General features: G+C 32.3%; 1 protein-coding gene across 1 annotated transcript; it reads left to right on the top strand.

The window, feature by feature from the left end:
• The first annotated feature begins 8,186 nt into the window (after positions 1-8,186).
• On the top strand, positions 8,187-18,342 carry LOC105328112 (uncharacterized). The gene is made up of 6 exons (XM_034480517.2): positions 8,187-8,323; positions 10,497-11,972; positions 15,846-16,060; positions 16,456-16,554; positions 16,945-17,036; positions 17,284-18,342. Exons 2-6 carry the CDS (start codon positions 10,582-10,584, stop codon positions 17,356-17,358), a joined length of 1,872 nt encoding a protein of 623 aa, XP_034336408.2. The 5' UTR covers positions 8,187-8,323; positions 10,497-10,581; the 3' UTR covers positions 17,359-18,342.
• Positions 18,343-21,533: the final 3,191 nt, after the last annotated feature.

Raw genomic sequence — 21,533 nt, 5'->3', positions numbered from 1 at the left:
AAAGAAAAACGTGATCTTGAATCAGAACTTGATAAACCACAAAACGAAATTGCAAAAGGCGCGCAAATAAGATCAAAAGAGAGATGGATAAATGAAGGTGAAAAAAATACAAGCTATTTCCTAGGACTAGAAAAGAAAAATCAAACTAACAATACCATTAAAGAATTAAAAGATGTTAATAACAGAATAATCAATACAAACTCAGAAATTATTAAAGAAATATGCAATTTTTACTTTACCAACTTTAGACGAGTGCAAAGAAGCGGTGTTTAATATGAAAAACAACAAATCCCCTGGTTTAGACGGACTGTCCTGTGAATTTTATAAATGTTTTTGGGAATATATTTCACCAATATTTTTTGATTTACTCATAAGCGTATATGAAAAAAAAGAGCTAAGTTATACTCAACGATAAGCACTAATCACAGTTCTATTTAAAAGTGGCGACAGAAAAAGTCTAAAAAACTATAGACCTTTAAGTTTAACTAATACTGATTACAAAATTATAGCATTCATATTTGCTAGACGATTACAAAAGGTTATTAATAAATTAATCGGAGACGAGCAATCGGCTTACATTAAGGGTCGTTATATTGGCGTTAATGCGAGATTAATATTGGACATATATGAAAATTTTACAGAAAATAATAATGATGGGATTCTATTATTTCTAGACTTTGAAAAAGCTTTCGACTCTGTTGAGTGGAATTTTCTCTTTAATGTCTTAAAAAAATTTAACTTTGGGGATAATTTCATAAACTGGGTTAAGATTTTGTGTACAAATCCAGTCTTAAAAGTAAAAAATAATGGATGGATATCCAAGTCATGTAAAATGTCAAGAGGAATAAGACAGGGATGTCCAATTTCAGCAATGCTTTACATTTTTATTGCAGAAATTTTAGCTTTAAAATTAAAAAACAATAATACAATAAATGGTTTTCAATTTAACGATACGCATAAAGAGATTAAATATTTGCAATATGCAGACGATATAACTCTTACTTTAAAAAACACCTCATCTCTAAAAAAGGCATTACAGACTGTTGAACTATTTTGCTGCCATGCAGGATCAAAAATTAATTTGAATAAATCCCAATGTATACTCATGGGCAATTTAAAAGATAAACATGAAATTATAGAAGGAGTAAAAGTAACAAACAGTGCAGTGCGATGCTTAGGAATTCACATCGGTCATGATAAAAATAAATGTAATGAGTTAAATTGGATGAAAACTTACAACGACATGGAAAAACTGTTTGAGTCATGGAAAAAGAGAAAACTAACTATATTTGGCAAATCGTGTGTTGTTAATAATCTAGCTGTGTCAAAATTAATTTACAATGCATCTATTCTCCCACTTCCCGAAAATGGTTTTATTAAGAAAGTCAATAGAGCCATTTTCAATTTTATTTGGAACAAACATGACAGAATTAAACGAAATACATTAATAGGAAAAATAGAAGAAGGCGGGATCGGTGTAATAGACATAGAACTCAAGTTAAAAGCACTGAAAGCATCTTGGGTTAATAGATTATCAGAGTCATGTTTAATTAATGAGGTCATTAATGCTTATTTGAAAAGGGTCAACCTTAATTTGAACTACATATTATCAACGACTGAGAGAAATATGGAAGATTTTACAGTTATTAATCATATTCCTAAATTTTATCAAGAAATATTTTGTTGTTTTAATAGTTGTAAAAAACAAATAACATTCTTAACATGTTAAACGTAACATTTGTACAACAACCCCTATGGAACAACGAACTATTTAAATATAAAGGCAAAACGTTGTGTTTTTTACGATGGATAAAAAGTGGTATATTATATGTAAAAGATCTTTTCAAGAAAGATGGCAAAATGAAAACACTAAATGAATTATCTGATATTTTGTTGAAAAAATGTAATTGGCTATATGTGAATATAATATCTTACGAAACGTAATAAGACAACAATGTGTAACTTTTGATATGACATGTAGTCAATACACAAAAAGTAATGTTGAGAAAAGTTATACATTTCATTTAGGATGGCATACAATAACAGACAAAAAATGTAAATTCTTTTATGAAAATTTGTTGACTACTAAGTTCCAAAAACCCATTTATAAATCTTATTATAAGAACATGTTTAACGTTCAAAAAGAAAACTGGAATAGAATATACTTTAATAAAATTAAAAACATATATGATAAGAACATATGTGAATTTAATTACAAATTATTGAATAATATATTAAGTTGAAATTTATTTTTACATCAGTGTAAGTTAAGACCAAGCAGATGTTGTGATTATTGTCAAGACACAACAGAGAACGTTGAACATCTTATTTTTGAATGTGACAATGTCAAAGATATATGGTCAAAACTGTGTACGACTTTGCATTTAGATATTATGTGGAAACATGTAATCATAGGCTTCTATTATGAAAATAACCTCAAGGTACAGTTTTTGAATAATATTATATCTTATGTTGCTTATAGAATTTACAAATTTAAGATGTTATGTAGATTTGAAGAAAAAAATGAAACCTCTCAAAGTCTAAACGAATATGTAAAGAATTACTTAATTAGAGATATGAATTACATTACAATGTACTTAAAATCATCGAAATATTCATCAAAACTTAAAACATTGATAAATATATTGTGATTACTATTGTATACCCTAGACACCTAGGGTCTGCCTATGTGTATATGTGCTACACCCGGGGACCATGTGATGGACTGTATGTAGATGTGTTTGTCCTCCGGGTTAGCCAGGGTATTACATGTACATTTACTTAATATATTTCTACCTTTTACTATGATAGCTTAGTTTTCTCATATTTGTGTACACAATTTTTTTTTGTGTGTGTGCACATGTATATTAGACACAAGTATTGTGAGTCATAGTTATGCATATCTATAGATTATCGACGTACATGTATCTCTAAATACATATTACATAAACAATTATATACCAAAATTAAAAACATTATTTCTATGTATAAATATTTATATATACAAACATGCATTAATATACATGTTTTAAGACAAATAGTTAGATACTTTTAAATGTCTTCTCAATGAAAACTTGTACATTATTTGTAGCATTAATATGAAAAATTAAGAAATTATACACGATGTCTGTACGCTTATAATTGAAATTTTTGAAGTTTTTGAAAAAAAAAAATGACGTGAAGTTTATGGCGAACCGTACATGCATAATTTACGCGCATGTAACAATTCGTTGTGTTACCCGTTGCCAAGGATGTTGCTAACGCTGAGGGTAATAGAAGGGATTATCCACTGCGTCTTAACCAATCAGATTTCAGTATTTAACATGAAAGTATAATAGTCCAGCAAGCATCCAACCGCACGATTACGTTGGTTTTCGTTGAGTCGTGGCATGACATAGGGGTAAATTTTGTTGAAACTAAAGTTTAAACAAATCCTTTACACTTCTTATTTCAAACATTATTGGCCCGTTCAAATTCTTCAATAAACAACAGGTGCTCACTAGCCATGAAAAAGTCCGTGCACCCGGACGGTTACCATCCGATATTGTCTAAAACATTACCATAATCGATTGTTTAAATTTTATACCGATGAACAGAAGCCGTGATCTTAGTACTCCCAAAAAGCAAATTGGACTTCAAGAAATGATTTTATACTTACTTAAGATTGAGCATATCGGAACAAACTAAAAGCAAGAAGCCGACCGAAAGGATAAAAAAAGAGAAGAAAGTGAAGAGAACTAGCCAGAAATGAATTAATTCCTTATTTGAATGTTATTTTCACTTTTAATGTCTTTATAAGAACGAGGAAGCATTGAGAAGGACGAGATATTTTAAATTGTAAATTCACCTTAATAAATTGACCTCCCGGATTAAGCTAAATAGTTTTGTCTAAAATCAATACATATCGTCAGATTTACAATAATCCAGACCGTCCAAACCGCAGTCAGTTTTGTCCGAACCATGGTACATGTAGCACCTCTTATTATCCCCTCTCGCAACTTGTTGCGAGGGGGATATAGCATCTCTGCTGTGCGTGTATGTGTGTCCACACACACACACACTCACACTGTCAGCTCTTTAGCAAAATTCCACGAAAACCCTCTCATGAATATTCATCAAACTTTGTACACTTCTTTGGCATGGTAAAAGGACAACCCCTATTGATTTTAAGTCAGTTGATTTAATACTTTTTAAATTATCGTAAAACAGCAAAGTTAAAACATGAATTTTATGTACGACTTGACAAAAGACTTCTCCGGTAATTTTATGTTCGACTTTAAGAAAATCGCTACCGTATGCAGTTCAGATATTTAGGATTTTAATGTAGTTAAGGTTAAAAAACCAAACGTTTTGTTGTATTGGAGGGTTAGAATATTGCCCATAGGTAAAAGTTGAAGCGGGCAAGAAATTAAACTGATCTGATTAACATCGAAACAAGCAGTCGACTCTCGGACAAATATTCCCGTATTACTTACAAGAGAACTAGTCCAAAAATTCAGAGGTTGACAGATATCGCGCATTTATCACGCGAAGATGTACCACAAGCAATAGAATTGTCCATCAGATCAGACTCGCTAGTTCTTCAGCTACGTTTCATAATATATACGGACCGTTTATGTATGCTTCTATAAAAATGAATGTCACTTACTGAATCAAAATTATTTAACTTAAAGCATATGTGTACATGTGTTGAGTTTCTGCTAGGAATAGAAAAAGTGTGCAACCACGTACATGTAACCCCCCCCCCCCCCCCTCCAATTTATACACCACAAAGCTTGGGGTAAGGATTAAATAAATATTACTGCAGTATGAGTTCAATGTGGTTTTTAGAAATACTTGTGTCATATTTATTTTGATCTGAAAAATTTATACGTGTATTTTCTTAAATAATGCATTTTCCCCTACAAATCAAGTCACGAGGGGATGCCCCGCTTTGCGTTGCCCTTGTTTACCATGTAGTTATGTAGATAATGTTTAAGTCGCATATTTATACTAAACAACTCAGTAAGGTACCGAAATTCATTTTCCTTGACAAAATGATTGCACACAACTGACATCTGTAAGTGTGGCTTATTGCCGTAAATCAATTTATTAATTCTGAACAATTTGTCTATCTCAAACATAGATAAAAACAATAAACATCAATGTAAAAGAGTTCACCGGACATCAACATGGTACTCATCATTTGATTATGGACACTTTTGGACATTGTTTATTTTACTAGATATAACTTCTTTAAGATACTGGAGAACTTTATGATGCCTTGTTTAGCATTTGATCGTTCAGACGACAGTGGTTCCAAACCATTTTCTAAGCAAAAAGAATATGTAGAAACCAATATTGGAAGGCCGGTAAGAATGATGATCTAATTTGTTAACACTTTGTGATATATATATATATATATATATATATATATATATATATATATATATATATATATATATATATATATATATATGAGAAAATTTTGAGAATTTTTTTTAATTTGATAATAGCCAATATATATATATATATATATATATATATATATATATATATATATATATAAATTTTTAGAATTTTTTTAAATTTGATAATAGCCAATATATATGTAGTTTCATTGATCAACAATAACCCATTACTAACTGTTTAATTTATAAAATCTGCTTACCAACTCAGAAAACAAAATTCAAAAGTAGATGTGCCTTTTCTTGAGGCATTTTGTATTTTACCAGTTATATGATAAAACTGGTAACTATGTTATGTTCGATTCTACTACTACAGAAAACAAATTTATTTTGGTAAATATTAATGTCCAAACACAGATTCAGGATTATTTTTATACGAATATTATATCTCAGATACAAGACATTCAACAAGTTATCAATGCCGGGGATTTGATATGATTTTCAATAAGGATTTAGATACCTTGAATTATAAAAACTTTTTTAAAAAAGCTAGACAAGAAGTTTTTCCCTTTATGAAAACTTTAAATCTTTAAGATGTTTTTTTTGTGATTTGTATCCACGATTTAATTGCTTTTCGTACAGGAACAATCTCCCATCAATCAAACTAGATTAGAATTGTTTCCTTTATCAAAAGATATGCTTTCTTCAATGATGTGTGTTAAATATGAGAACAGTTATCGATCAGATCATTCTTCATTGCTGTTGTGTCTAAAAAAAAAACAATGGTTTTATTAAAGGTCGTGTTTTTTTTTTTTTTTTGGAAAGTTTTGATTTCCTTTGTGCGGATCAAGAATTATATAATAACAATCAAAGAAATACTTAATAAAGGGAAAGCACAATATGCCTGGCCAGTTTACAATATTGAAACAAGAGATGTAAAACACTCAGACCTCCCCCCCTACCTTGGAAACATCTGCGAAGAAAATGAACGGAAACTGCAACTTTTTAAAAATTAAGTCCAAGGCACATAACTCTGTCAAAAAACGGTTGAACGTACCCAAAATTACACTTGACCTAGATATCATTATGATAAACCTGTATACCAAATTTCATTAAAAATAGAGCATCCTCTATGAAGAAAATGAACAGAAACTACAAATAATTGGAATTTTTCTACGTCCAAGGGGCATAGCTCTGTCGAAAAATTGCTTGATCGCACCCAAAATCAAATTTGACCTAGATATTATTTTGATAAACCTGTATACCAAATTTCATTTCAATATGTGCCTTCCTTGCGAAGAAAATGAACGGAAACTGTTGGTGGACCGACCGACCGACCGACAGACAGCAGCAAACCAATACCCCCCCCCCCCCTTCTTAGAAGGGAGACATGCATATTAATCTTGCTGATAATACATGTTAACTTTGTTTTTAACAATTTGTGATTAACTTTCTTTAGGTATTTTATTCACGGGAATTACGGACAAGACAATCTTTTATACATCTTATAAGAAAGCAGTGACTCATAATTGAACGTATAAAATCACGTATGAAACAAGGCAATCTGTATCTTACTTCACAAACTGTGTGATTGTTTGCGTTTTAAACTGTTTCTAACGTTCATAATTTAATTTACACCCAAAAATCACGTCATTTTTTAGACTAAATAAATATGTTAAATCGTAATATCGAAATTTGCAATCCAAATTGATGCTGTAAAAATTTGATTCTCTAATGATTATTTTATTTTCTATGTTAAAAAAAAACTTTATATGATATTAAAAGTCTACACTTTTGATATAATATCATTATTTTTTTTTTCATTATTTATTATTTTTTCCACGGATTGATTAATTTATGCTCGCATTTACAGGATATCATTTGTTGTTTTTACAATTTGGTCGAGATTGTATAGAAAATAAAGATTTAGTTTATTCGTTTAATCAAGCTTCATCAGTAATTTTATATATATTGGTAAATTGATGAACCAAGTCTAGCCTCATTGGTATAAATGTTGCACGTTAGTTTTTCTTTAAATTTGCTGATTACAAATATGACACGGAAAACTAAACAGGGTCTCATGCAAAGGGTATTAGACTATAAATGTGTTGTTATGTAAACTCTGACTTAAAATCGTTTGGTTAAGTGTTTTTGCAGAATCAATGGCCAAAGGCTAGCGAAAATATAGTAAAGTACTATAAATTCTATAAAAAAAAAAAAAAAAAGGTAACGTGAAAGCGTCTTAAAAAGACGTTAATAGTAAAAAGAAAAAAAAAAACTGCTTAGCTTAGCGTTTAAGACAATCTAACACGTTGTTAACTTTCAGTTTAAATAAATGGTATAGATGTTTCGTCACAATAAAATACTCTGAAAATAAAAAAGAATAATTTTTCTAATCTTGAAAATATTGTTTTGTTTGCCTTCGTGTTTTCGGTAGGTTATAAAAGGAATCGAGTTCTTTAATTTCGCGAAAAATAAATTTAAACCAAAATAATAAAAGAAAAATTCACATTTTGTAATCAAAAAAATAATTTTTCGTTAGTTGGTTAGCAGACAGCAAACAGAATTTATGTCTTATATCATTTTGATTACAATAAAAAATGACAATAACACTCTGTAAACCGTCTCAAAAATCCATAGAGCGAAATACAAATTCAAAGCAGGGCTACACGGACCTCTATTAAGATAGACGTGGGATCAAGTACCTAGGAGGAGTAAGCATCCCCTGTTGACCGGTCGCACTCACCGTGTGCTCCTCGTAAATATGTTTTGATAACAGTAACTGGTAGGTAACTTGATCGATAACAGATTATAAAGAACTGATGAGATACCTGACAGTTTACTTTGGTCTGGTGGTAGCTGCTAGTCTGACTCTCACATTTGAATCATCTAGCTTTACTGTGGTTATGTGAATGATGCTGGATACTCATCGTCTGGTAAGTAATTATTGCTTTGGTAGATTCTATCAAAAGCTTGAGTATGAGAGGGTTAGTGTCAGTAAGGTTTTTTTATCGAATATCATTGATCGCAGAAACTTTATAATAATTGCAAATGTGTCTTGTGTCTTGAACTATTTTATATTTGATAAGATTTAATAACATGGACATGTTGAATTAAAGGACCCTTTCTGTTTTATGCTCAAAAAATTTATCCTGACGTTTGTCACTTTATACAATTTGTATGAATCTAACGTTTTAATGTAACTAATATTTTTTTTTGTTTTTGAATTTAGTAAGCAATTGTACATCGTGTAACAAGTCTTAAATAAGCAAGGTGAAATAGTTGTGGCGATATATCTTATTAAATTCTGTGAACTTAAAATATGGATAGTATAGATTTTAGGCAATAAAGTTGGAAAAAATACAAATTTAAAGATTTAGTCAGCTAAATAACAACATAGCATGTGAAAAAAATGAACAGCATCCACAAATAATCTTTATCAGAAAGTCTTCATTAAATATCAAAGACCTATAATTGATTAAGCAACCAAGAACAAATTATCCCAATTTCGAATGCATCAGTAATGAATTTTTGCGCTTTTATATTAAAAAAACCTCATCCTTTTATTATGATATTTGGGGATTTTAGGCATTTGTTTGGAAGTCAATTTTACGAATTAAAAAGTCCTATTATTTCTTATGAATTTGATTTAAAGATTAATTTTCAGCTTTATTGACGAATTAATCTTTTGGTAAATGGATAAACCATGTTTGGTCTTTTCAGTAGACATCGGAACAGTCTCACTTAATTGAATCTTGCTGATTTGTTTCTTGCAAACGTAAGTTACTTATTTAACGCCATTATCAACTTTACTCATTTCGTTATTCTGGATGCATTGGAGGGTCTCGTTGATCAATAAATGACACGTTTGCAATTAGTCAATATTATAATGTTAACGTCTTTATATGCGTTTTGTACATGTTAAATGACTGGCGCTTTTGTAGTTAACTAGTCAACTTATTAATCTTAATGTACTAATTCTGAACGCGTTTGGTGTATTAATCAATGACCGCCGCCTTTGTTACTTATTAGTCAATTTCAAAATCAGGCCACGAGTCAATATTGTAATTATCTAGTAACCATTCATACCAAATAGAAGACATGTATTTTTCTATGAAATACTAATATCACAGAGTAATTTTATTGATGGCAGAAATTTGGCTGGTAGGTCTGGGTAAAAACAGGTTGATAGCAACTGTATCGCAGCGAGCGCAGCAATTTGTTCTAAACCAGTTATTTGAAAATTTTTAGAGGTTTTTATTCGTATAATTATTATGTCCTTTCATGATTAATGGGGACAAATTTGACCTAAGGCAAAACGAATGGTTGCTATACCTACATGTATCTATCTTCATTTCATACAAAATTGGTATTTGAAAAAAGATCGACTCTATCATGTGCAAATAAATTATAAAACTAAATATTAGTAGAAATATGAGAGATCAGATGAAGAAGTAATTAATAAGTTTATTTTCATTGCTTAATAAATATGTTTTGTACAATTATTTTGTTAAGCTAAACTTTACGATATCGTTGCTGTTTAATCATAAATACTATAGCACTACATGTATAGTTTTATTATTTTCTACGTTTTGGTACATAGTTGAGTGTCAAACAAAGAAAATATAGCTTATTTATTCATGGACCGTACTTTTATTCTCTTCAAACATTACTGCCATGTCGAAGTGATTATCCATTCAAATCAAATATATTGCTGGAATAATGCAATATTTAAAGATGAGCCTTTTGGTGTTACATTTTAAATCCGTTGAACAACCCAAGTCTGGAATTGATAACTAATGCCATTTAACACTTTTTTACCAAAACAAGTGATCTTGCCTAAGCTTCATCTCCTTTAGTATCATTAATCAAGCACCATCTTGCATGCTTCAAAACCAATTCTGACCAAAATCTTACACGTGTCACTAGTGGAAAGAACTGCTCATAGGAATATATGAATACGCTACTTTCATATTTTTATAAAACTTGATTGGAGCCAATTACTCTTGGCACTGACATAAAAAAATATTAGTTTAATTCAGGCCAGGATTGAAAGTGAAGTATTTACTTATAATAATAGTTATGGACAATGTACGAAATTAATTCCAGATATGCCAGCTAGAGCCCTGTTTTACTTGGACGCCATCCTAAACGTGGCGTTTTGTTCGAATAAACTAATGCAATAAACCACAGCATGAAGTCAATGAAAGTAAGTCCAGAGTTTCCTGCGAGGGATGCGAATTCACCAGTTTCCCATAAATCACTTTTTTCGGAGAAAGACGTTCTACAAACTCATTACCTCCAAACCACGGGAAGTTGTCGTCCCATATTGGAGCACTGGAGAATGATCCTCGTGGTCATCGTTCCTCTCGTCGCAATGATCGTCTTCTCGTCGTTCAACTTGTCAGAAGCAATCCAGCTGAAGGAGACAACAGCGATAGCGACTTCGCGAATTAATTCTGCTAGGTATCTCACCAAATTTATACAGACAATGCAGCGAGAAAGAGGGAGGTCCGCCACATTTATAAGCTTAAACACGAAAACGAATGAATCTTATGCTGTCCTTCAAACAGCACAACAAAACACCGACAAAGCTGCCCACAATTTGGTGTTTGAAACTGACACGATTACTGTGAATAACACAAAATTGACAAAACTCGAAATGATAGCTGACATATTAGAAATACGACGTAAAATAAACACATCCTCTTTGTCTGTTCTAGAGGCCTTGGAGTTCTTTACGAATATAAATAATGCTTTAATGGAAGACTTATTTGTCAACATAGACATTCCTTCTGGGAAAAATATACACTCTAAGCTTATGGTTCTGGTGTTTCTACTCCGCCATATTGACCTTGTTGGGTTACAGAGGGCGAGGATTGCCTACCTATTCACCACGTGTGACTTTAATAGTAAAGAGATCCAAGTATACAAATACATCGAAGGAAAAGCCCAGTCTTATCTCAGCATTGTATTCAACTACGATTCCAACATCAAAAAGGCCTACATGGAGAACGACCTTAATGCAGATGAATATATGGATAAAGTCAACGCGGAACTTTGGTCAGAAAGTTATGCTTCTGTTTGCCGAAACCAAACGGAAAGCGAGCGGTTTATCAAAAGTGGAGAATGGTTCAGAAATGTAAGCAAGTTTATTGACTTTGCCTTTGTAATATATCACAATTCGTCCGAGCTGCTCAAGAATTCTCTGTCGACCATCAGTGATGAGGCCGACTTCCGGTTTGCTTTGTTTTCGTCCTTGCAGGTCATTTTGACGTTAACCAGTTTTTTTCTATTGGCCTGGTACATCACATGTGTAAACCGAATGACTATACGTTTGACTAAGTACGCTAACGAGATAAAGTCAAAAACTAAGGAGCTTGCAGTAGAAAAACGTCTGACAGAGAAACTGTTGTATCGCATGCTACCCATGAAAATCGCTCTTCAACTGAAGGAGGAGGGATTTGTACCCGCTGAAGAGTTTCCTGAGGCCTCTGTTTACTTCAGCGACATCGTTGGATTCACTTCTTTGTGCAGTAGATGTCGTCCAATGCAGGTTATAGATCTCCTCAACGAAATTTACTCGTGAGTAATATCGTCAGCCGCTTGTCTGTTGGTTTCAAGGGATATTATTGGTTTGGTAACCAAAATGATAATTGTTTTATTTGTGTATATACAAATTGCTAATTTACTTTTAAAAGTCACATTAGGCTCAGTTATTTAAGTATCCGATTTATTTATTTTCGTAATGGCAGTAAGAGAATCGAGCACATACTCATCAAAGATGACAGATGCAGCAACTGTGATTGAAGCTACCATCGCACTGTAAATAGCAGATAAAAAGAATTATGATTTTGATTTATTAAACATGCTCATCTAATTGAAAACATACATAAAATATTTTCATTTTCTTAACTATAAATATTAATGTCCCCTGTGAAATAAATGATTTTTAAAGATAAGTAATGGATCTTCCCGTGGAGTCGTGTTCCTATCTCATTTCTCCAGAGGTAAAATATCACTTTAAACTACAATCACTCCCTTTTGATCGTTTCGTGGATTAACCATTCCGTGACCGTGAATGACTTCTTTGACTTCCGTCTAAATATAGGTGGCCCCTATGGTACGAGACCTCCCCTTGGAGTCTTATTTCGAATTAACTGTTTTTCAAGTCAGACAAGGCCATCAAAATGGATTTAATAATGGAATGCTTGTAGTAGAGACAAGAGCGTCTTTTTTTAAATTAATGTCGATTTAATCAAAGTTTCCGTGCTGAAATTCCAAATACCAATCAATCAATTAATGTAAAATTGCCCGGAATAATGTCAAAGGAGGAATTTTGGTATAGAATTTCCTATATCGCTTTTATTTCATTAGAGTCAAAAGGAAGAACACCTTTTGAAATATTCGTCTAAAAGTCCATCTGAACGATAATGTATTTTAAAACATCACATATATCTTGCATTCTTTGAAACCACTTTGGGTTATATCACATGCAATCTCATAGAGCGATGCTTGCTAATTTGCTGCTTTATTAAGATTTACAACTGTTTATTCCAGGATAAGGTTTCTTTTTTTACTTTTAAGGAAACAGTGATCTTGTACGCGTACATTGATATATATTGGGGATTGAACGATTAATATGGGGTTTTCCATGTCAGTAAATGAAATGTCAATACGTTGTCTTCAGTTTCTCAGGACACATAAGTGTATATATGTTCTCAATATTTTGTTTCAAATAATTGAGTTGAATATCACTATCTGGATAAAGAGAGCTTTTTATTTTTGGGGTAAAAAATGTGAACTGCCATGGAGGAAAAACTATAATATGCATTATTATTCTTTCATGTTAAATACTGAAATCTGATTGGTATAGACGGAGTTGGTAATCCGTTCTATTACCCTCAGCCTTAGCAACACACTTGGCGACGGGAAACAACGAATTGTTACATACGCGTAAATTATGCGCGTACGGTTCGCCGTAGAATTCACTTCATTTCTATATAAAAGCAGTAAAATTTTTGTAAAAAGTAAGACATTCAGTATAATAAAATAAATAGTGCCTGTTTGGGAGGGTAACTGTTGAAATTGACACCCCTCGAAAACCATTGTCAACCTCCGCTTCCCAAACAAGCACTATTTATATAGTGTTAGTTGTTCTACCATTTACACGTAAAAAGGAGAGAAAACTGTCATCTACAATGTATGTTATAAGTTGTAGTTTTAGTTCAGACCATGATAAAGGTTTTAATCTTAAAGTTGAAGAAAACTTAACTTTCAAACACTTCATTCAATTTAGGTGTTTTTATTGAGTATCACTTTTGGTTTTTGAAGATTTTTACAGAGTAAAAGTGGCAATTATCGTTAAAGATGTTAAAAGAGCCGGATAGGTTCAAGCACACATCTTTATGCGATATAATTTTCTCGAATAAACACAGTTCTCACTACTGTAAAAAAAATCCTTAAAAATCGATTTCCTGTAAAAATCAAATAACTGATTGTATTCATCATATTGCAGGCAATATTTATCATTTGAAACTAGAAAGATTTTTGTCAATCATATTAATTGCATGTCCTTTACCTTTGATCATTGGCCTTATTCGTGTGACATCCTGCAACAAAAGCAAATACTCTAGAATTAGGATTCATTTTAGGGATGGAATAAAGAGCTCTTTACAATTATGCATCAAGGTGGCATCCCGAAAAAACACACGGGATCTTTTGTAGAGCTTGTTTACTATGACTATATTTAAAGCGTTCTAGGTTATGTTTTGATCATTGTGTCAGTTACCGAATTACCGTATATTGGGTACTTTCTGTGGACGTGGGGTGGTTCTGCGATATTTTGCAGATAAGAAAAAAATCAGCAAATATTCCAAACGAAGAAAATTCTTCGCAAGTATCACAAATTTTGACATAGTTTAAATCATCGATTATAGATTTCAAAAGTGGTCATTGTAAAGCAGTGGTTTGTACGCCCTAATTCATGATGCTGGTGTGGTGTAAGGGGCGTATTTTAGTCGAGTGTAAAATAGATATAATAGTTCTTATTGACCGTGAACACGATCAGCATGTCGATCTCAAGATGTGTAAAACGCAGCAGTATTCTTCTAAACGCGGCAGTATTATTCCAAATCCAAAACAGACAGTGATCGTAGACCAGACTCTATGACATCCTGCAACATATAGCAATCCCGTTTCAAATTTAAAACAAGAAGTACAAGTTGGTTGTTCAGGATATCTGTTACCATGGGCACAGTAATGAATGATAGGAAACTGGCAAATCTTAGCTTCTTTAACGTTATTCAGAGTGTTAAGTCAGCTTATACATGTAGTTGAATATTTAGTCGAAAGTTCTCAGGTAAACAATGTACTATTAAAGTTTGTTGGATGCATTTGTCAATTAAGGTATTCGATGTATAACGACCACATTTTGTACCTAATAAATGAATGGTCCGATATTCTTAATCATGATATCATTTTGAAGGTGTTATCAAATAAAAATACTCCACCAAAGGAATTTTCAAAATATTGATTATGGTCCAACTAATTACACATTGAATCTTGCATTGAAGTCTATGGGCAACATATGTTTTAATAAAATATTGTAAAAAGTAACATGAAATTTGTAAAACTCTCTTGGTTAATACATGCATAATCTTTCTCTATATTAAAATATGAAATAAAATGAATCATTTACCGCAGATATTTTGAGGAAATTAAAATTTTCTTTTTTTCAACAAGGGGAGATAACTCTTTAAAAAAATTTTAAGGTGCAAAATGACCGGCTTCTTACATGTTGTCAGTCATGTGAATTTGGTTCATTTCACTTTCATTGTTATTTAGCAATACATATTTAACTGGTTTAAAATGATTCAAAATTGTTCAATGTACCTTCATTATACATTGAATACCTTAATGTAAGATTATTTTCTTCGTAAAAAGGACTATGATTAACATTATGGACATTTCTTCTGAGTTTCTGAGTTCTATTTCTAAATTATAAGAGAAAATTCAAACTTTCTTTCTATATTTTGGGAAATGACGTTGTCTGAACAAGGGTTATCATCATTCAATTCAAGTATCAACATTCAATTTCCTGTAACACTGAAGACTAAGAATATTGAGAAAAAACCCTCTTACTGGTAAATGTGTGTTTCAAAATGAATCTATATTTTACGAACTAGTAGTTCTGTGAGCTGCTACAACACGTCACAGTCCTCCAGTACATAATGTGCATTGTGTGATGTAAAACTGATAGAAACCAAACTTTTTAAAGAGAACTGTTCTGAAAATAATTTTCTGAAGTACTTCAAAGTGTCAAAAATCAACATAAACATTTTGAAGAAAGTTATCTCTCTTATCAGAGTGTCTATTAACCTTAAAAACTTATTAATTAAGAATCATTTTTCAGCTTGAAAATGTACCTAGTTTTGATACTGAACCGTTATTTTTTAGCCTCTTTGATACTTGCATTGACAAGTATGATGTGTACAAAGTCGAGACTATTGGAGATGCCTACATGGTCACCAGCGGAATTCCTGATTCTAATGGAACTGCGCATGCGCTTCACATCTGCAAAATGGCTCTGGACATCCGGAATAGCATGACGGACTTTAAATCCCCCGTGCATATCGACGAATTTATCCGCATACGCATAGGAATACACTCGGGTCAGTCGACGTAACCGTAGCTCTAATTATGTATTGTTTTTAATTAAGATTTATTGTAAACGTTTTATATTAAGCGTGTACGATATTTGACAGAATTTCAATAAATTAGCGTAGGTTTGAGTTAGAACATTTCTAATTGATATATTTATGCATATTATGCATACCATTTAACGTTGTACTTGATATAGCGGAAGCTACTTTCCTCAAAAAAGATAAACAAAACACACAGCCAAATGTAATGTGTTTATAATATTGCCTTGACTTTTGTACTTTTGAGTTAATGACATTTTTGATATCCATTGTAAATCCTACGACCATTACCTTATGATCTATATTTGTAATCTTGAAACTGACCGTGGTTTAGTGTATGTAATTTTTATGACGTCACTGCTCAGGTCCCTGTGTGGCGGGAGTGGTCGGCCGGAAGATGCCCAGGTACTGTTTGTTTGGAGACACAGTCAACACCGCCTCTAGAATGGAGTCCACAGGCGAAGGTAATAATTAACAGGGCTCTTATTCACATTTCTCTGGTTTTAAAGTGAGAAACCCTGGTCAAATGACGTAAGTTTAGCGAAGGGTGTCATACTGCGTAGGCTGCATATTAATCTTGGTCGAAAAATCGGATGCTGTGTATTATTTATTGGTTGGAGTCCCGTGCTATGCTTACAGGTTAGGATTAGCTAAAATCACATGATTAATTAGAATTATGTGTTTCCGCTTTCACGTTGTAATTACTACCCAAACAGTAAAATGTAATGTATATAGAATCGATTTTCTATTTCACTCATTTTCTGATTTTCATAAAATTGGGTTTTTCCGTTAATCTCTAATGGAAGTGACGTTTCATTAACATACTTATTTATATGAAAATTGTGTTTATTCAGCTGGGAAAATTCAAATGAGCTCTGCAACATGCGACATCATCGAAAAATACAATCAGTTCCAATACTCACCTAGGGGCCGAGTTAAAATCAAGGTAATTGTTGTCCATTTACTTAAAACCTGTTCATTCAGTTAATCACGATCCCAGGGGTTTGCTGTAATTTTCAGTAGAGATAACAATTATCTTTGATTAATTTGCTAGTTTAAGGAATGGTTTAGCATTAAAACATTTATTAAGTAAAGTACATGCCTGAACGGAAATACTTTAAAATCAAGTTTAATTTGTTTTAGTGGATTTCTTCCTTTTTTCTAATAATGTAAAACTTAATTTTTTCATGTAGGGTAAAGGAGAAATGATGACTTATTGGTTAGAATCTTCTGATCAAAGAACACGTGTCCAGCTGCTGTCATGTTGACACACCTTTCTAACCGACCACGTCTGGCTAGCAGACGGGTGCAAAGGATCCAGGAACGTGTGCTTGTCTACGGACATATGTCATCGATTAGAGGACAGATAGACAGAAAGACTAAATTATATACTGTGGTTTCATCAATATTCGTTGAATACCAATTTTCGTGGATTTCGTTCTTTAGTTGATCCACGAAGTTAAATTTCATCGAAGTGCAATTTCTATTAACATTTTGTATTGATATGGTCATTAGCCACGAATTTACCTATCCTTGAAACTGTGATTTTCACTTCATCCACGAAAATTGATACCCTTGAATATCAATGAAACCACAGGAGAGAGAGAGAGAGAGAGAGAGAGAGAGAGAGAGAGAGAGAGAGAGAGAGAGAGAGAGAGAGATTTAGTTATATCAGTATACCCAGTGTAGTTATATCAGTATATCCAGAGTCGAACAAGCAATGTAACGATCGACCTCCAATCCTCAGATAGATAATTAGATTCGGTTTTAATTTGGAAAAGAAATTCTCAGGGTTCATATTAAGCTCTAAAATTTAAGTGGTATATGTTTAAGAGCATGGGTTTGATTCACCGATGTACAAATGAAAAGTAAACAGTTGTCTACTTTTTATACTATTTCCACTATATTAAAGCTGACCAGATTTTCTAAAGCTTGTCTAATTACCTTACATTCTTTTCCAATGTTTTATTTCAATATAGACAAAAGGAATGAAGAACAGGTAACAATACTTTGAAGTCGAGGATAAAAAAAAACCTTAAAGAAATTATAATCATTATGATTGATTCAAAAGATTTTTTAAGCATCAATACAAGTAACATCTGTTGTTCCAACAAACGTAAGGTGACTTTGGAAGCCAAACAAGCATAGCTGTTGCACAAGAGGGAGTAGACAGTTAAGCTTGAGATTTTTCATATCCTTCCTTACAGTACAATTACCAGGTGAAAAAGGAAAGGCTTAACTGTGAGAAGAATAATTGTGTTCACTTTTTTATTATTTTTATTATAATAAATTTGTTTAAAAACATCTTCAATTTCCTTCTTGTTTAGAAAAGCAGAATGTCTTTCTCTTAATGAACTAATTTTTTTAGAGCTTACCATGCCTATTTCTTAATACATCTTAAGGTATACGTTTACTCAGAATGAAAAAAAACTCCACTGATGATAATGAAAAACTATCTATTGTGTGTTAAAGACCTATCATGGTAGTGCTATTTTTCACTTTCAAAAAAGTAGGTCAATGACCTGCTTTTTGAGATAATGGCAATTGAATATTTTTTGAAAATTTAAGAAAAGTCCCTAAAAAATTTACACGTTGATTGAAATTTTCTTAATTGTGAAAATAATACAAATTGCTTAACTCTTTTAAAAATGAAATACAGTTTATGAATGGCAGTGACACTAAACAGACACAAAGCATTAAGTTTTCATTCACAAATTTTATAAATATTCCAGTCCGAATTTCCTCGACCTTTTTTTCAAATTCATACCCTTTTTTGATTCAATTTAACAAAAAACTGAATGATGATAATACTTAAACATTTATAGTATTAAACTATGTATATTGACCTTTCTCTGCAGGCATAAAAGTTATATGAGATCAATGATCAAAATTTTGAGATATGGTGTCTTTTGTCGTTTTTAAGCATTTTTCAATATTTTTGTAGTGGGTGCCATTCGAATATTTAAACGAAAAAGTGAGATAAAAACAACGTAAAATATGCAAAATTATGTTGACTAACAAATAAAATCTTAACTTTGAATATTACAGTACCACCAAAAATATTTCAGGGAAAAACAAAATCTGAAAATTTTAGTCCGAATTGCCTCTGTTTAGCTAAAAGTCCAACGTTGTTTGAGCCTAATTCCATAATGTAGTAAAATATCGAAAAGTTTGTCAATAATAATTCATTTCATAAATAATTTTAGTGTTTAGAACAAATTTTACTCATGACATTGAACTTTATAACAATCTGAAAATGAGAACTCAAACCCTGAGTAAACAACGTCCTTAAGAGTAATAGCAATTCATTGAAATTAAGTACACATATTAACTGACAAAAGAAAAATGGTTCATGTGAAATTGCCTCGCGGGCTGAATTGGATGACCGTTTAAAATGTCATTATGATAAAAACTATATTTTAAAAAAAATGATTCTTTAACTCGAGTCCGTCTATGATGCGACAGCAGATCATGATGTGCTCTATCCAGGCAACACTGAGTTTACTTCATCGGAAATGGCCGAGCCTTGATAGTTTCAGGGTACCACTGAGAAATCGTCATTGAAACTTATAGCCGATCGTTGATACGTCTCGGTTACCACTGAGAAATCGTCACCGGATATAGCCGAACCTTGATTATTTCTGGGAAGCACTGACTTAAATGGCCGAACCTTGATAGTTTCCGGGTATCGTTGAGATATCGTTACCGGAAATAGCCATACCTTGATAGTTCCCGTGTACCACTGAGTTATCGTCGCTGAATATAGCCGAGCCTTCGTAGTATCAGATATCACTAACTTATAATCACGACCCCCGGATAGTTGCCATCGGAAATTATGAAGAAGAATTTTGAGCTATATTAAAATATATCATGATTTAAATCGGCAATATTTTTCTATAGCCCTTTATTGAATATCCAGTACTTGAAGTAAAATTAAGTTTTAAAAGCAATATTGATGTATTCAGATTCTATGTAATTTCTTAAAGTGTAAAGAACGTCTTCGATAACACCGCCTTTACATATATAGCAGTGACAAGTTATTGGGGTGTTCGAGTACATCAGCCTCAATACTTTGTCCAAGGTCACCGTGTCTGCCACCTTTTGATGATTTATAACAAAAATACACACACTTGTCAGAGAAGTACAATTAAAATCGATATTAGGGCATATCCAAGATTTACAAAGAGAAATTGGCAAAAAAAAGCGCCAACAGATTTTTACAGAGATATATAAGTGGAAATCCTGATATATTTTTTTCATTGGGAATTTCTCTGAATACTTGGCCTCTCGCAATTTTTCAATGTCGTCAGTCTGGAACTAAATTTCGTTTGCAATAAAAATCCCCCGTAAAATACACCTGTCTTTTTTAAAAAGAAATTTTTGGCATGTTTTGAATCTACATGTAACTCGTCCATCCAAATTTTTACAGACCGGGGGCTACAAACCTGCAGCTCATACAAATCTTGATCGACATATTAAAGAATAATGTAACGCAAAGGAAACATTTTTCCCCTTTGATATGTCGGTCAAGAAATAACCAATTCGTTAAAAAAGCAAATATTTACATCCACTCAGTATGAAAAGAAATGACAAAAGAATGAAAGTTAAATGGTCGTATTTCAAGGAATTTTTACGACTACAGCAATATTTCATTTAACACAAACCAGATGCGCCTTTAGCTGATGCAGGGTTTTTAATTAGACGCAAAATGTTCAACATGTACATTTAAAGCTGAAATAGAATTAAAGAAAGATTAATAGCAATGACTTAAATGTCTCGATGGGTGAAATTTGGACGACTGTAAACATGTTTCGATCTCAAAAACCGCAACATTAGAAAGGAACTTGCAATTCATGGTGGCGCAATTGAAACAGTCCATGTTTTTTATCTAACTTTTAGCAGACAATACGTGTGTCTTTGTGTGTGAATATATTTATCTTTGTCATAAATACATATGTTTTGATAGGTAACGTTTTTAAAAAGCCATCCTTTGCCTATTTTAAAATAACATTCAACTAAAACACGAATTCAAACACTATTATCCTTAATGTTTATTGTTTTATTTTGCTTGTTTAAACATAAATGCGAAGGATGATTTTAATCATTGAATGAACTCTGTATCAAAGCCTCGTCATACACTCGGTCTCTCGCTCTTTTTCCCGCTACTTGATTGCATTGTCTCGCGAGACATGGCGGGTTAGTCGGCTCTGAGAGGATTATATCGACCCAGGATGAGACAAACAATCGTTAATACGGTGTACCATCAAACGTATAAACACACAAAAAACACGTTCTGTCCGTCGCCTTTGTCCCGGGCCCTCCTGTTACATGCGTCCACATCACCGATTGTTTTAAGCCGACAGAACCCATCTATCTCCAGTTTCGCTGACCATCTCTGCCCCCTCCTCCCAAATAGCTTACATCGGCCCTACGTACCTGTATA

Source organism: Magallana gigas, chromosome 3 (assembly GCF_963853765.1).
Source record: "Magallana gigas chromosome 3, xbMagGiga1.1, whole genome shotgun sequence".
NCBI classification, from domain to species: Eukaryota; Metazoa; Mollusca; class Bivalvia; order Ostreida; family Ostreidae; genus Magallana; species Magallana gigas.
This window is presented reverse-complemented; position numbering and strand designations above follow the sequence as displayed.

What these genes read in the sequence shown, in the direction of transcription:
- LOC105328112 (XM_034480517.2), top strand. Translation starts at nt 10,582, where the DNA reads ATGAAGTCAATGAAAGTAAGTCCAGAGTTTCCTGCGAGGGATGCGAAT. An exon ending in ACGCATAGGAATACACTCGG is followed by an intron (nt 16,061 to 16,455) that starts GTCAGTCGACGT and finishes GTCACTGCTCAG; the next exon opens with GTCCCTGTGTGGCGGGAGTG. An exon ending in AATGGAGTCCACAGGCGAAG is followed by an intron (nt 16,555 to 16,944) that starts GTAATAATTAAC and finishes GTGTTTATTCAG; the next exon opens with CTGGGAAAATTCAAATGAGC.